Raw genomic sequence first — 16,677 nt, forward strand, 5'->3', positions numbered from 1 at the left:
GCCCAAGGGTTCCCGGTGGTGCTGGAGCTGAGATGGGAAGGGGTAGGGTGGTTGAGCACGCCTGGTCTCCCTCCCCTGTGTGTGGAGCCGAGGGGGCTCCGTGCACCAAGGCCTGGGGGCAGGGTGCTGCCTTGGGCTCAGCCCCAGTTCTGCCTCCACAACCTTGCCCTGGGAGCGAGGACTCGGGGTTCGAACCCTGGCACCACCACGTGCCCGCTGGGTGGCCTCGGGCAAGCCTTCCTTCCTGGGGGCCTCAACTTCGCCCAGACAGAAATGTGGGGGGTGTGGGCGCGGGGGGCGGGGGGGGCAGGCGCAGGCCCAGAGCTGGGCCGTCCTCTCCTGTCCCCTGAGGTGGACTCTGCTCTCCCCGGGCCCTTGCGGCCAGCTGCCTCTGGACATGGACATTAAGTCTAACCGGAAATCCTTCCTGTCCAGGGGAATTACTGGTTTCCACAGCTCCGGGAGATGTCGAAATGCAGGCTGTGTTTGCCTCGGGTTTGTTTTCTTTCCACGGAAAACAAAGCAAAACAAACACGGGCGCATGCACACTGACACACAGGGCAGATCCCCGAATGTTAACCTTGAAGCCTCAGCCCCAGCACACAACGGGTGCCGAGTGTGGGAGGCTTGGTTCCCCCCTCTGACTTCCTGTGTCGTCTCTGACAAGGTGTTTCTGCCTGAGCCACAGACAATGGGGGCAAGAGATCCACGTCCCCAGGGACCCCCCCCCCCACCGGTGGCAAGCCACGCACTGGGCCTGGTGCTCACTGAGCCATCCTATCTGCATACTATCCCTGGGGGAGCTGGGGCTCAGAGAGGCAGAGGAACTTCTCAGCTTCGCACAGCCGGGGGAGGCGGGGCTGCTGGGCACAGGGGCACTCTGACAGACCAGGACTCCAGTCCTCAGACCTGCATAGATCTGCAACGGGGAGGCCAGCACCCCTCTGTTGCTGCTGGCTGGGGGGAGGGGGGTGCCTGCTGCCGACAGGTGAGAACTCTCTCCTCCTCCTACCGTGTTGCGGTTGGGTCCCCTCTCCACTCACCTGCTTGGCTGCAGGGACACCCACCAGCCAGTTCAGGCTGACTCTGGCCCCGCCTGCCACTTCGCTCCCCCCGAGGGCGGCACCTGGGGGTGAGCATGCCCATAAGCAGCAAGAGGAGACTTGGTGGCTTCTGGGACTCACGGTGCACTCCAGATAACACAGGGGGAGCATTCCCTGCTTCTGGAGCCGGGGATCTCTGCTCCTGCCTGCTCCCCGCTCCTCCCCCACTGTGGTCCCCGATCCCAAGGACCCACACTTTTTCTCTGCTCTGTCCCAGAGGCTGCAGTCTGGAGGCAAAGGCTACCCTGCAGACACACGACCTATGTACTATTTAAAATTTCAGTAAACTCGTTGCCAAAATTTAAAATTGGAAAATTTCACATAACAACCTGGGTTTCCAGCCCAAGTAGTTTATTCTCAGATGGCAGTAATTGGCTGGAGCTGTGGATGGAGTGCGGCGGGAGCGTCTGCCCACCAGCCTCCGCGGTGACATCACCACTGACCCCACAGGACCATGAGGGACCGTTGCTGGCATTTCTTGGCCTTGTACATTGGACTCATCTGGGGGCTTTAAAATCCTGAGGACACAGGCCAATTTCTCAAGCGTCTCTGGGGTGGGACTGTAGCTCCCATAGTGATGCTGGTGAATAGGGAAGGGCCCCCATGTGCAGGTGGCTTCTTAAGAGCCATGACTTCCCGTCCGTGGCTCTCAGCAAGAACCCCACCTTGTGACAGCCCGGCCTCATCCTGACCCTGTTCAGAAGAGAGACCCTCTGTTCCCTCTCCTGGGGACTTGCCAAGAGGCCCGGGACACTTCAGATTTCTCATGGTGTGATGCCCAGTGTGTGAGTCCCGAATTCTGGTCTTGGCAAGAAGCCCCAGTGTGGTCACGGCCGTGGGGCCTAGGGCTGCTGCCTCCAAGGGAGATTCACTCCTATATATGGTCACCCGGGAGTCCCATTGCTGAGCTAACGTGTGACCTAATGTGCTGACAATCTCGCCCAGTCTGGGGCCCAACTTGGGGAGGGCGCTCCCTCTGGAGAGAGCGTCTACTGTGGGGCAGAGGGGCTGGGAGAAGGCAGATCCACAGCATGGAGGCAGGGCAGGGACAAGATGACCCAGATTCGGGACAGCAGAAAGGCAGCTAGAAGACCCCCCCCCACCCACCCACTTGACTTCACACATCTGTGAAAACGTCCAGCTCCCCACCGATGCTCTGTGTCAACAACAAAACCCATGAGCCTCTCTCGCTTTTAAAAGTTCTTTTAATACAGCATGAAAAGGCTATATTGCTATAGGCAAGCTGTATACAGATTTTCCAGGAGTAAGGCACACAACGGAATGCCATCCCGAGGGCAGCCCTTCAGAGAGGCCGGGAGCCTTCTCCACACACCCTCCGAGCTGGGCCCACGGGTTCTGTTTGTCTCTTTAGCTGGACACACACATATTAACAGATACAGACACGGACAGGGTCACCACACGGGAGTGGAGGAGGTCCAACGGCGAGGCTGGCAACAGACAGCGATGAGCCCTTCTGCCACCAGCCCCTGGGGGACGGCTCAGCCACCTCCCTGAAGGCCGGAACGCCTCCCAAACTTCAGGGTTAGTTGTTGCACTGGGCTACAATGTAGTGATGTTGGATTAAATATTCATTTAGAGTAGATTCAAGTCTATTAGATGTTGGAGGGCAGGTGTAAGGGCTCCGGCTGACAAATCCAAGTTCAAAGAGCATGGGGCCCAGAGGCGTGGCTCAGACGGCAAAACTCCAAAGAGGGGCGTCCAAAGAAGTCTGCCTCCTGCTTCGTCTTCCCTGCTGGGCCCTGCTGATCCGAGCCCTCCACCAGGCCAAGGAGGCCATCTTCGGCTCTGGCCAATCATGGAGGGGCCGGTTAGTGATAATATGCTGGCTCTGTAATACTGATACGCCCCTCTTCCCCTGGCCCACTCCCTGCCCCCCTACAAAGTTAATAACCATAATAACAAGATAATAATAAGAAGGTGCAAGAGAATGGATTACAATGCTGTGTTTGTTATCCTCAGCTGAAGAGGCTCAAAGGGGTCACTATTCCCTTTTCGGCTATGTTACCTAATAATAGCTTCCCTTAAAAAAAAGCAATACTTTCCAAAATACACATACGTATAAATACAGGACACGAACATATTAATAAGTCTAAGCACTTGGATAATATGCTTGGCTACTTAATACTGATATTTTCATCCAAGGAAAACAACACAGAATAACAACAATATGGCTTAAAGAATTGCAAAGATTTTTTTTCCTCATCAGAATTATGTACCAACTTCATATAATATTCTATGTAGACAATATTTCCTTCTTAATGTAGTTCAGTTGCATACTTTTTACAGATCAAAGCATAGTAAAAAAAAAAAAAATCAAACCAAAAACAAAACGAAACAAAAAACCAACAACAGGAAAAAAGAGAAAAGTTATCACCATAAATATTTTCTTGCAGCTCAACCAGAAAGGTTTGCAAAATTCTTCCAGAAATCTTCGTTTGATATTCTACTGCCCTCCTGAAATCTCCAAAAGTTTGAAAATGCCTCTCTTTTTGTTTTTTTTTAATCTCAAAGATCAAGCAATTATATTTTTTCTTTTTTCTTTTCTTTTTTTTTTTTTTTTTTTTTAAAAAAGGCCCCTCAAATATATACAGACAAAAATCACTGTCGAGATTTTTCGGGAGAAGGTAACAAATTCAGTGTTGTGAGAAAAAATTGGTAACCAGAAAAAATTTTAACATCTATGAATTTTCTTTTCAAAATACACACATAGTATTTTTCTTTAAAAAAAAACAAAAGGAATCGTGTCAAGTATAACTCAAAATAAATACAAATTCACAAGTAGAGCTATCGAATACTTCATACGGGTTAAATACTGTTCTCGCTCAACTAGATCACTAGATCTACTAACTGCCAGCGATTGTCCCTTTTGAACGTACAAACCACACGCTTTCTTGTCTCCTGGGCTCCCAGGCCCTCTGAGCACTTCGTCCTCGCAGTACCCGGCCTCGACAACAGTGGCTTCTGCCGCCCATAGAGAGCTCCCCAGTTCAGCCAGAGCCGTGCAGGAGCAGGGGGTACACAGAGAGGCTGCTTTGGGGCAGGAGGGCCCGGCCCCCACGCCAGCCAGCTCTGCATAGAAGGCAGGGGCAATGACCGCCAGCTGGATAAGCCCACTGGAAAGGTCACTTTGGGGTGATATCCCATTTCCTACTGGCCCGTGGCAGGCCCGTGGACTCCAGCGGTCTGGAGCTTGGGTTCTTTTTAGGGTGTGGGCCTTCCCCACCACTGTGGGACAGTCGGCAGGCTCCGGGCGTCCTAGGGCCAGGGTCCCCCTCTGGGGCCAGGTCCCCGGAAGGGCTGGGTCCTGGTCCTCACAGCAGAGACGAGCTCACTGCCCGCCACCGCGGACACTACCTTCAGCAGTGCTCTAGAATGACTGACAGCAACAGCTTCTCCCTGGGGACAGAGAGCCTTGGGCCAGGATGACTCCAGCTCACCTTGACATCATGGAGAAGACAGGAGACAGCTGGGAGGGATCCCTCAGTGGCATTCCCAGTGGAAGGGGAGGGTGTTCACAGTCGGTTCCTGGGCATTCTGCCCCTGTGGGCGGCAGGGAGGCGGCCACAGGGCTCGGGCTGGAACTAACACACTCTTGTTAAGTGCTCAGAGGGCATGGCCCCCTGATATCTACCCTGCAGCCCCCCTGGCTGCAAATACACTCACTCCGTCTCTTCAACGTGCTCCCTGGACCCCTGGTTAACACTTCACTGTAACTCCTCAGTCGTACACAGCATTTTCATTTGAAAACAAAAGGCGATTGGGCACCCGTTGGGTGACCTTGAGCCACGGTAAACACTGAATTTCAGGCCCATTTCATGGTCTGATTTTTTTTTTTTTTTTTTTCCCACAGAGGCATGATGTTGGGGCAAAATCAAGTGACCCAGTCCTGACAGATGGCTCTCTCCCTCTCCCTGGGAGAAAGGAAGGATGATGGGACAACAAAATTAGGACTTCTCACGGGGGAGAGAGAAGAGAGGGGAGCGTGATCCCTCCCACCAGCCAGGACAGCGTTCTGACCAACGTGACTTGCCCAGAGGCCTCCCTGCTCCCTTGGGAGGTAGGAAATCATTGTCCCCATTTTATAAATGAGAAGCTCTGTAGCTTACATTGGGGTTGCCAAGTGTGACAGGGGATCCTTCTCCCTCATTTTTGCAGGGATGGGGGACCTCAGGCGGGGCGGGGGTGACAGGGGGTGACGAGAAGACTGGAGCCCCTCAATTCTCACCTAAGTGACTGATGGGTGGCGGTGTGCAGTCTGGGACTTGGACGGCCTCTTCAAATAAGGCTCCATGTGAATCCCAGCACTGAAACGGGCCTCTGCTCTCTGGAGTCACTCTCTCACTTAACTAGTGGGGAAACTGAGGGCCGGAGTTGAGAAGTTCTTCCCAAGGCTACGTAGTGTGTCAGCAGCAGGGCCAGCATTTGAACCCAGGTCTCCAGGACACCAGGCCTGCGTCTGTCCTGCCAGAGTGCCTTCCCCACTGGGCCCTTCAGCCTCGATCAGGGGGTGGCCCCTAGTGTTGGGGGGAGGTGAAGGAAAAGGGGAGGGAATGGGCCTGTCAAAATCCAAGCACAAAATCCAATCCCAAGTGGAAAACACGTGTGGTGGGGGGCAGAGGAGGCATTGTCTGATATGCCCCAGGTCACACCGTGGAACGCTGTCCAACATTCAGTGCCTCCCTGTCCCTGACCTCTGGGTCTAGGGTATGCAATGCTAATGATGTCAGAGGCAGTCGGGTTTGGGGCTCATGGTGGGCAGGGGGCAGAGATGCCCACTCCCCAGCAGCTGCTAGAACTGGTGTCAGCTAGCCAGGATTGCTGACACAAACAGGACAGAAAAGTAGGGCTCTCTGAGTGGCTTTGCACTCAGGGCAGACTGGAAGGTTCTGGGTAGAGAAGGAGGCCTGGGTAGTCCTGGGGAGACAGTCCCCTGCAGGCTTTGGGATTCACAGTAAATTTAGTGCACTTGTGGCCAATGCAAGGCTGCTCAGCCCAAAGGGAGTCTCAGAGGAAGGGACCCTGCAGGGGACACCCAGGGCTTTATGGGGTCCTGTGTACTGACCTCCGCTCACCCTTGCCCCTTCTGCACAGACCCCAGGCCCACCTGTAGAGAGTCCCAGAGACCCGGCTTTCTGTGGGGGCAGCTATGTCAGTAACACTGTTTGTCAACACACGCGAGACAAGAACCTAAGACGCCCCCTGCCTAGGCCGGTAAGGCTGCGAGGCTCCGCCCCCACGCACGCGCACGGAGAGACACAGGGAGGGGGCGTGGTCTCTGGCTGGCAGGAAGGTGGCTGTGGGCGCAGCGGGCTGGCGGCGGCTCATTGCACTCGGCGGCAGTAGTAGCCCAGCACCTTGCACTTCTCACAGAGGTGCTGGGGGTGCTCCTTGCTCTGGTCGGACACGTCCAGGCCATCGGGCTTCTCCAGGGGTCTCTGCAGAGAGGAAGGAGGGAGTGGAGAGAAAGACAGAAACACAAACAGAAGCAGGGAGAGTGAGACAGACGCAGCGAGGGACAGCACCAGACAGACAGACAGACAGACGGGGAGGGGGTGCCCAGAGAGCGAGCCTGTAGTCACAGAGGTTGTTTGCCTAGGCGCTTGGGCCCTTCCTGCCTCTGGCCTGTTGCAGGTGCGTGTCCTGGGCTGGGGCTGGGCAGTGGGAGGGGCTCCTGTACCCGAGCGACTAGTCTAGACACCACCGTGCCCTCCCCCAGGACTCTCTGAGCAAGCCCAGGACAGAGGCGGGACAGTGGGGCACAGACATCACCCAGGTGAGGAAACCGAGGCCCAGAGCAAGGAAGACCCAGGACAGAGGCGGGACAGTGGGGCACAGACATCACCCAGGTGAGGAAACCGAGGCCCAGAGCAAGGAAGACCCAAGCCCAGTCTCCTGATTTCCAACACACCCAGTGCTCCTCGCCAGGCCGCTTGTCACTCCCATGCTTCGGGGTTAGGGTGGATGAGACCTCAGCTCCGTGAGGTTAGCAGCCGGTGCCCCTCATCCCAAGGCCTGGTACTGTCCGTTGAGTGGCCAAATGATCAGAACTTCACTATATGATTTTAGGGAGCCTCAGTTGCCGCACCTGTAAAGTGGGCCATCACTGCACCTCGTCTGTGGGGCCGTGGGAGGAATCAGATGTCTGGATGTTTGTACACTAAGCAGCGTGAGGCACATACGAGAATACATCTGTGACATAGGGAGCTTCCCGCTCCCTCTCACTCTCCTGTCCTGGTTCTCAAGAGCCAGGAAAGATTTGTTCCCCTGGAAATTTTACGGAGGCTATTAGGCACACCTCTTGAAGCAGATAGTTTCGTGGCTGGCAGGCGAAGCCTCAGCCCAGAGCCCCCTCCTGCAGAACAGTCCCCTGCATGGATCTGGGGGGACTCAAGGGAAGCCAGCTGGGACCCACATGCTGGGGACAGGGAGCAGGAACTGCAGGCTGGTGTGAGGCCAGGGAGCCTCGGTGCCAGTGACCGTGACCAGGGATGGCCCTGGAGGGAAGCTGAGGGTGAGCACTGCCTCCTGGGCAGACCACGAACCTCTCAAAAGTAGTGCACTGGCTTTACCCAATACCTGGCCCGAAGCTGACACTCGCAGCGGTCTGGGAAATGGAAGAGTCACGGGGGTCTAGGAGATGAACACGGGGACTGCGGATGGGCAGGGTTCTGATCCAAGGGTCATAAAACCCACCTCTGCACTTTCAAGCCTAGAGCCACACAGAGAAAGCCTGCAAAAAAAGGACAGGAGCCTTGGCCTTGTCTCAAGGGGTTTTGAGATGACTGGCTTTCCTGGCCAGGGGAGAGGAGCAAGAGTTCGGCTTTGTGTCAGATATGGGCTTGAACTACCTACAAGCTGTGTGACCTTGGGCAAGCCACCGACCCTCTGATCCTCAGTCTCCCTGTCTGCAGAAGGGGACGTTGATAACACTTTTCTCATGGGGCTGTTGTTACATCTCAGTGAGTAGAAAGAGCATAAGCAGATAAAAACTATTAATGTTGCTTGTTATGATTATTAATGGGAAGGGGATACCCACCAGGTAAAGAAAGGGTCACTGAAGCCACGATTCTAAGCTTGAAGGCCTGTGAAGGCCCCATCACCTGCTCTCCCAGGCATCTCATAAATACCAACAGCACCCCATGGGCGAGCCAGGGCCAAGGACCTGCTGGCCAAGCTCCCTGGCTGAAAGAAGGGCTCCCTGGCTGAAAGAAGGGCTCCCTGACCTTGAGCTGAACTCTGGGTCCCTATACGTCCACCTGTCATCACAGCCTCACAGGGGCCACACACTCTCCGCTTGGCTCCCACAGGCCTGAGAGAGGTAATACTGAGGTCTCCCCTCGTCCAGATCAAACTCAGCCTGGTTTCTAGCTCTCCTCCCCAACTCTTCATGCTGGCCGGGGCCCCTCCTTGAACCAGCCTTCCAGGTGGGGCCAGAGATGCCACAATAGGCAGGCCTGAGGCCACTCTTGCCCCCCATGGTTTACACCTTGCAAATCACTGCCACACAAATCATACCATCCAACCTGACAGCCTGGCTGGGAGGGGCACATTACTCTCCCCATATGTTACAGATGAGGAAACTGAGGCCCCAAGACATTAAGGGTCTTGCCCTGGGGCCTGCAGCTTCACCTATCTGCCCAGGGCTGTTGGACAACAACTTTCTCCTCCGGAGCCTCAACGTACCCTTCTGTAACCTGGGCGGGAGGTCAATAACATATACCGTATGCGTGATAGAGAGAGAAGTCGGTGTCTTAAAGCACTGTATAACCATCAAGTCAAGCTCTGCGAGACTTAGCAATTGCTGTGTGACCTCCAGAAGTTCCTTAACCTCTCTGTGCCTCAACGCCCTCTTCTATAAAATGGGGCTAATAAGGGCACCTACTTGTAAGGTGGTTGTGAAGAGTAAATGAGTTAATACATGCCAAGTTAGCTGGCACATGAAAACCAAAGTGCTGGCCAGTATTAATATCACATATCACTGTTGCTATTATTAGTATTATGTAGGACTGGGGGCAGGCCGGGAGCGAGGGATCCAGCTGAGTCCCCGTGGAAACGCCCTTGCGATACCCTCACCATCCTTCCTCCTTGGCCGTGACCCTATCAGTGTCCCTTTCCCTTCCCTCCATGGGTCGGGGCTCGGCTGAGTGGAGGAGCGCAGCGTGGGGGCGGGGGGGAGCCGCCAGGATGACTCCCCTCTGTGGAAGGAAAACCTTCAGCTGCTGGGATGGATCACCCCAGGGCCGCCCTCACCCCCCAGCAGGGTGGCAGAGCCCTTCAGTGTTTTCTTCTCCAAGGGGGCAGGGGAGCCGCAGCCGGAGCCTGCCGGGAAACAGATGTGGCAGGAGAGGGAGGAGAGGGAACCGGAGGGTTCTCAGGGGATGGATGCCCCACAGGTCAGAGCTCAGGGGGCAGAAGAAATAAAGCAGCTCCTCTCCACCATGGGGGCCTGGGGTGGGGGGGGGGCGGCGAGGGCCCCAAGTCTTCCTCTGAGCTCTTCAAAGGCCCCTGATTGCTGGGGAGTCGGGTGGGGACATGCCCCTCCCCACCCAGCCTGCAACCCCTCAGAGACAGAGGAGCCAGGTGAAAAGTTTGTAGAGGCCAGGAGAGGAGATTGGGGATGCTAGGTGCTGGGACACTGGGTCCTAGGCCCTCTTAACATTGCCTGGCTGAGGGGCTTGCTCAAGCCCTGTGGTCTCTCTGGGCCTCAGTTTCCCTACTGCACACAGCAGGGTTCAACCAATAGGGCTGACGGACGGAGAGGGGAAGAGCAAAGCCACATGTTTCCGGAGGATCCTTCTGGGTCGGGTACCAGTGCGGAGACTGAGCCTGAGTATGGGGGTGCCCGTGGGGGGCTGCGCTGAGACTGAGTGTGGCAGGATGCTCCAAAGCACAGCTGGCCTGGGGATGTGGCTCCTTCCTCGTGGAAGGAGTGAGGAGCCCTGCCCTGCCGGATGCTAGGGCAATATAGGGGCAGGGGCCGAGGAGGCTGGAGCCACTGCAGGGAGGCTGGCACCCTGGCCTCAGGCCTGTGGGCGAGGCCGTGCCTCTCTGCTCAGGTTGCAGAGGGTATGGGCATCATAAGGACCAAGTGAGCCTCCCAGACCCCCAGCACCGACCCAAGTCCTGCCCTGACCCGCGCAGCTGAGCCCCCTTGGGGGCTCCCCAGCCCAGCCCGCCACCGTGACGTGGCCTCCGTGCTCCCCTTACCCTCTGGCCCCAAACTTGATCCCTCTTCATGAAACCCAGCTTCTCTACGGACCTTGAGTCAATCACTTACACCCCTTGCCTCCCTTTCCCCCTCTGTAGAAAGGAAAGACAGCAGTGCTGACCTCGTGGGGTAGCTGAGAGGATGACGGGTATTAAGTACTGTTACAACTTTCCCATGCTTGCCCTCTCCCATCACGGGGACCCACCTGCAGCCTCCTCTCTCCCTCCCGCCCCCAGGAGCACGCTGAGCCCTTCGCTCCGGCACCCCCAGTGCCTGTGCAGCTGAGCTGAGACACGTACTGACTCCCGCCTGGCCTCAGGCCTGGGCCCCCCAGCACTTCAACAGACCGTCTCCAAGCACAGAGGCAAGTTCAACCCCATTTCCCACCCGGGGACCTTGGGAAGAAGACGGGGCTTCTCAGGGCCCTGCTTCTCCTCCCTGTGAAATATGGATGAACAGAACACCCCATCTGAGGACAGAGTATACATGAGGGGTGTGTAGGGACTCAGCGGATGATGCCCAGAGGATGATTCGGGCCAGAGTTTCCCTAAATGCCAGTTGCTAACCCTGTCCGATTGAATCCTGTCGCTGCAGTTGGAGAAGGGAAGGCCTCGAAGCCCCGAACTTGGTCGTCCTTCAGCACCTGCACAGATCTGGCCCCGGAGGAGCCCTCAGCCAAGTGGGTCCATGAGAGAAGGAATGAACCCCTCTGAACAGCACTGGCCATGCCCCAAGTACCCCTGGGAGCGCGGAGTTCAACCCACAAGGTAGTGTGATCGTTGTCACACATGGCGGGAAAGGTGTCTTGGACTGGCGTCTCCGACCTCAGGAACTGCCGGGAAATCAGGAACCAGGACGCCTTGTCTCCTTTGAACTGCCTACTCCTGGCCCCATTCCCTGGATGTGCTCCCCAAACACTAGGCCCACCCACCGGGTCACCAGGCCTGTCTTGGCACTCCTGGGCCTGGGTGCCCCCCTCTTTGCCGTTAGGATGTGGGCTAGGCTCTGCCCCTAAGGAGACCCCCGTCTGCTGGCCCTTGATGGCCAGCTTTGAGTCTCCTTGCCCACCTGTCATAGTGTGGTTGATGGGAACCACAGAAACCCTTGGGGGAGGGGGTGGGGAGGTCTGCAAACAGAGGCAATGGAGGCCAGCATGAGGGTCATAAAATCACAAGATGTTTCAATCAGGAGAATCCTCTCAGATGGCTCCCACGTGCGCGAACAGGATAAAGCCCAAACTCCACACCATGGCCTCTGAGCCAGTCCCAGGCGGCCCCCCCCACCTCTGCTTCACCCCTCAGCTCCACCAGTGCTCTGTGCCTGACCCTGGCCTCCCCACTTCGCACATGCTGTTCCCTCCAGCTCGGCCACCCCCACGCAGCCCCCTGCAAGCCTCCACCACAGCTCAGCCAACATCAGTGCCTCACGGGAGCCTTCCCCAAGAGCCTCAAAGCCCACCTCCCTTCCTGGCCCGCCTCCTCCACCCCTCTGCTCCTGCCATCCTTCTTGGTGACTCAGCCCACACGGGGAGGACTGGCCCTAGCCCTGGCTCCTTAGTGCCCCCGCGCCATCATCAACGTGACCTTCTCTCCCACTGCCCCCTTGGCCACACCCTGGACTTGGTCTTCAGACCAAGAGCTGCTCTCTGTGCAGCTCCACCCGGCCCGGGCCCCGCCTCATCCTCCCTTCCCATTAGGGCCCTTCTGGCCTCCCTTCCCGGCCATCCGGCTGACATCCCAGGACCACGCACGATCACACTTCTCCAAATATGCCAGCTCTTCAGCCTTCCTCCCTCTGAATCACTGTCCTGGCAAACCTCTGCCCCCGTCCACTGACTCTGGCCCACGCCTGCCCCGTGACCCTGCTGGAGCAAGTCACAGAACCGGGCTGGTGGCGCCAGTTACAACCTCACACCTCCCCGGGGCCTGGGACGCAGCTAGATTTCTCTAGGAGGCCCATGCCCTCCGTCCTTCCCCGAGGCCACCACATCCCTCCTCACTCTCATTTCTCCTGAAAACCTCCTGTCCCATTTCAGAGAGAAGACGGAAGCCTTGGAAGTGAAGCTCCTCCCACCAGCCTTCCTGACCACTCCCACGTCCCCCCGCTCCCGTGCCATGGTAAGGCATCACCCCCTTGCTCCCGTATCATCAGCCCTTTGCTTCCTTCTGGATCCTTCTCACTTGCCTGTAGCATGCTCCAGGACTTCCCGTCTCCATAACACCCACCTCAATGCCACCTGCCCTCCTGTGGCTACTGCCCCATATCGCTGCTTCTCTCTACAATCAACCCCCCTTGAGAGAGTAGACAATGAAGCCTGGCCCAACAAACCCCTCCAACCCCCGTCATGGCTCCACAGCCACGGCCCCAGACAACACGTCCACTAAGAATCGACGTCTCCACTCTGTCCTTACACCTGACCTGCAGGGCACCGGCTTAGCGGTTCTCAGACCTTAGGTGCAGTTCAACGAGATATGCATGTAAACGTGGCGCCCCGTGCAATTTGAGGACCGCCTCCGTGTTGCCAAATCTCCAGGGCACTTGGCCATGGCCATTATACCAGACATCTCTGCACCAACCACACCTGCCCACTTGGACGGTACACCACCCCCCCCCCACAACTTCCAGGACTCCATGCTCCCCGGTTCTGCTCCGTGATGGATCCTTCTCCTCCAGCTGAGCCCCCAGTGCTGGGATTCTCCAACACATGGACTGGGGACTTCTGTCTCTACTTTGTCTACATTCTGCAGGAAATCTCATCCACTCCCTACATACCTCTAAGTCCATGATACCCGAGTATGTAGAAGCCACCGTGACTTCTCATATGAGCTTCAAAGTAACAAATCCGACTGCCTTCTTGACGTCCGGACTTAGATTTTTCAGGAACATCTCACATGTAACATGTGTATCAGAGGGCTTTTGCTTTTATCTGGGATGCCTAGGTCTCACCCTGCCCTGCCCCCAGCCCAGGATGCCCACCTCAGTAAGCGCACTCCATCCACTCAAGGGTGATAGTTCTCCCGGATTCCTGCCTCTCCCTCACCTCCCACATCCAATCCGGTGACATTTTGTGTTGGACTCAGGTCCAAGGCCACCTGCTAGGTTCAGACCTTTCCCAGCACACACGGGACGGCATGGCTTTCCCACTGGACTCCCCACTGTTGATCAGCCAGCCCCACCAAGACTAATCCCGGCACACACCCAGAATAATCATCTCAAAGTAAAGCTGAAAGTGTTGTTCCTCGTGGGTTTCGAGAGAGCACCCACCCCACCCCACCCCACCCTATTCCTCTTGCCCTGCTCTCCTGATTCTTCACTTAGGTTTGGGCCTTGAGCACCCAAGTCCTTAAGGCCACGGGGCATTTGCACCTGCTGTACTGTCTTCTTTGGATGGCCTGTAACAGGTCTGGCTTCCTCCCATCCTTCAGGCCCCGGAGTAAACGGGCCTCCTCTTTGCAGCCTGCAGTGAGTACATCCTCCCTGGGATGACACCTCTGTCCCCCAGGCCCCAGCGTGCTCACGTGTACCTTGGCCACCAGCCCCACGCTCAGTGCCTGGTACACTGGGGCCGTCCCGTATACATGAGTCAACTGAGTGAGCAAATGAATGAGATACGTGTTCTCTGGAGTGAGTGCCCTGCTGCCCCCCACATCCCCACTCATCTCACAACGGCACCCCGAGCTCATTAGTACCGAAGAATTCACCAGGGGTCTGCGGTCTCAGGGTCTTGGTGAAATTGCCCCTTTACCCTCCTTCCCTGGGGAGATGGTGCTCCCTCACCCCCATTTCGGATGAGAACAACAAAGGGCCAACCAACGTGGAGAGATCTGGTCTCCTCCTTGTCATATGAAGGAGTAAACCGAGGCCCAAGAGGGACACAGTCACCCTCCCCCACACCCGAGGCCCTTCAGAGAGCCCCTCCCGCCGTGGCTCCCGCGCTCCCGGTGCCCGCAGCTCACCTGCTTGTGCGGGTACACGTTGATGTGGCACTTGATGCACTCCTGCCCCATGTTGGCCCAGGAGTTCCCGCTCATCCATTTTCTCTTGCACTTGGGGCACTTATACTCGCCGAAACAGCGCTTCTTGCCCTGGTATGGGGTCAGACCCTCGCCTTTGGGGCGTGCCTAGAGGACAGGAAGCAAACGTAGGGCGTTGGGGTCCACCGGCCCAAACTGACGCCCCTACAGGGGTCGCCCGGTCTTCCCCTTCAGCCTTCACACTCCGTGTGCAGACACCTTTCGTCCCCATCCAGGGAACACCGGGCGACCCCCAGAGCACACCCGGGATCCCAAGGCTGGGAGACCCACACAAGGGAAACAGAGAACAGAGGAGGCGATGGAGGGTACACATCCTTTCTAGATTTCGGGGACCAAACTGTGTGATGGTGGCCAGGAATTCCTTCTCTGACTCCGATGTCGTAGAAAGGCAGCCAGTGGTCGCATGCACCCGCACACAGGTGCTCTTTGGCCACACGGTGGTGTGGTTCAAAGGGTTATTGGGGGGGGGGGCGCCCAGGTGGCTCAGTCCGTTGGGCGTCCTACTTCGGTTCGGGTCACGATCTCACGGTTCGTGGGTTCAGGCCCCACATCAGGCTCCGCGCCGGCAGTGCGAAGCCTGCTTGGGATTGTCTCTCTCTTCCTCTCTGTCCCTCCTCTGCTTGCGCTCTTTCTCTCTCCAAATAATAAATAAACTTAAATGGTTATCGGAGAGGCAACGCAGGCACAATGTGTGCAACCCGGAAGGTGTATCTCCCCTCCCCCTGGTCCCGGCCACAGCTCCCCTCGTGGAGGCCTTCTTCATTTCCTTTACACCACCCCGGGATGGCTTCTGCATTTACAAACATACACACCATATAGACACGCACCCACGTCCCCATCCCTCACTCGAGGGACACCTTACACCTTCCGTTCTGCATCTTCCCTTTCTTAGTAAGCTATCTCGGGCATATTATTATTGTGAGATATGCAATAACACACCTCTTCCCTGCATCAGTACAAACGGCCCTGCCGTGTTCTGTTTAACAGCTGTATAGCGCGGCGTCTATGCGAGCTCTGCGGCGCTCGCCAAGCACCACGACAGAGCACCTGGGTTCTCCCACTCTTCCGCTATCGCAGTGCAACAATGCGTAATTGTGTGTGCATGTGTGTGTGTGTGTGTGTGTGTGTATCACATTCTGCACGTGTGAGGGGACGTGTGGGGGATAAATCCCCAGAGATTAAACCGCGGCGTCAAGGGGGATGCGCACTTTCAATTCTGAAGGATAATGACGCGTTGCCCCTGGCCCCCGCCCCCACCACCCTGCAGGGGTACCAACTTAATGTCCCATTCCCTCGCCAGAATCGCTGTCACTGTTGCCAGTCTAAGAGGTAGAAAGTCTTCTCAGAGTGGCTTTGACTTGTCTTTTATTGCAAGAGAGATTTCCCCGTGCATTTAAGAACCACTGTGCTTCCTTGGTTAATGTGTCACGCGGGTTAATGTGTGTCCTTTGTGATCTTTTTTTTTTCTGCTGGGGTTTGTTATTTTTCTTGTTGACTTGTAACTGCACTTTACCTATTAAAGAGACTAATTCTCTCCTGCGTGGTGTTTTTGGTTTTGGTTGAAGCAACTTTAACAAGATATGATTCACAGACCCCACATTTCACCTGTACGAGGTGCACAATTCAGTGGGTTTTAGTACACTCACAGAGTTTTATATTAACCCTCACTGCAATCTAATTTTAGAACATTTGGTTGTCCCCCCCCCCCAAAAAAGAAGCCCTATATCCATTATACCCTTCTCACCCTACCCAGCCCTGGGCAACCACCAATCTCCTTTCTGTCTCTAGAGATTTCCCTGTTCTAGATGGTTCATATATGAGGAATCACACAATAATCATCCTCTTGTGTCTGGCTTCTCTCATTCAGTGTAATGCTTTTAAGGATCATCCATGTAGGAGCACGTCTCACACCTTTATTCCGACTTGTTGCCAGATACTATCCCATGGTGTGGACATGCTGTATTTCATTACTTATTCATCAGATGATAGACATTTGGGTTGTTTCTAATTTGGGGCTATTATGAATTATGCTGCGATGAACATTCACGTACAAGCTGCAAGGTGTTTTATAAACTTGGATTAGTCACCTCAGTATTTGAAAATGGGACATTTCAGGGGCGCCTGGGTGGCTCAGTTGATTAAGCGGCTGACTTCGGCTCAGGTCATGATCTCGCGGTCCGTGAGTTCGAGCCCCGCGACGGGCTCTGTGCTGACAGCTGAGAGCCTGGAGCCTGCTTCCGATTCTGTGTCCCCCCCTCTCTCTGCCCCTCCCCTGCTTGTGTTCTCTCTCTCTCTCTCTCTCTCAAAAATA

At 56.0% G+C, this 16,677-nt stretch overlaps 1 protein-coding gene across 1 annotated transcript in view; it reads right to left on the reverse strand.

The window, feature by feature from the left end:
- Positions 1 to 2,290: 2,290 nt before the first annotated feature.
- ZCCHC24 (zinc finger CCHC-type containing 24) overlaps positions 2,291 to 16,677 on the reverse strand; it is a 63,669-nt gene continuing 49,282 nt past the window's right edge. The window contains exons 3-4 of the mRNA XM_023240607.2: positions 14,289 to 14,453; positions 2,291 to 6,559 (exon numbers count right to left, since the gene is read on the reverse strand). Of these exons, the coding sequence (XP_023096375.1) occupies positions 6,446 to 6,559; positions 14,289 to 14,453 (279 nt within the window). The 3' untranslated portion in view covers positions 2,291 to 6,445. The remainder of the gene's footprint in view (positions 6,560 to 14,288; positions 14,454 to 16,677) is intronic.

The sequence above is a fragment of the Felis catus genome, chromosome D2, assembly GCF_018350175.1.
Source record: "Felis catus isolate Fca126 chromosome D2, F.catus_Fca126_mat1.0, whole genome shotgun sequence".
In the NCBI taxonomy this organism is placed as follows: domain Eukaryota; kingdom Metazoa; phylum Chordata; class Mammalia; order Carnivora; family Felidae; genus Felis; species Felis catus.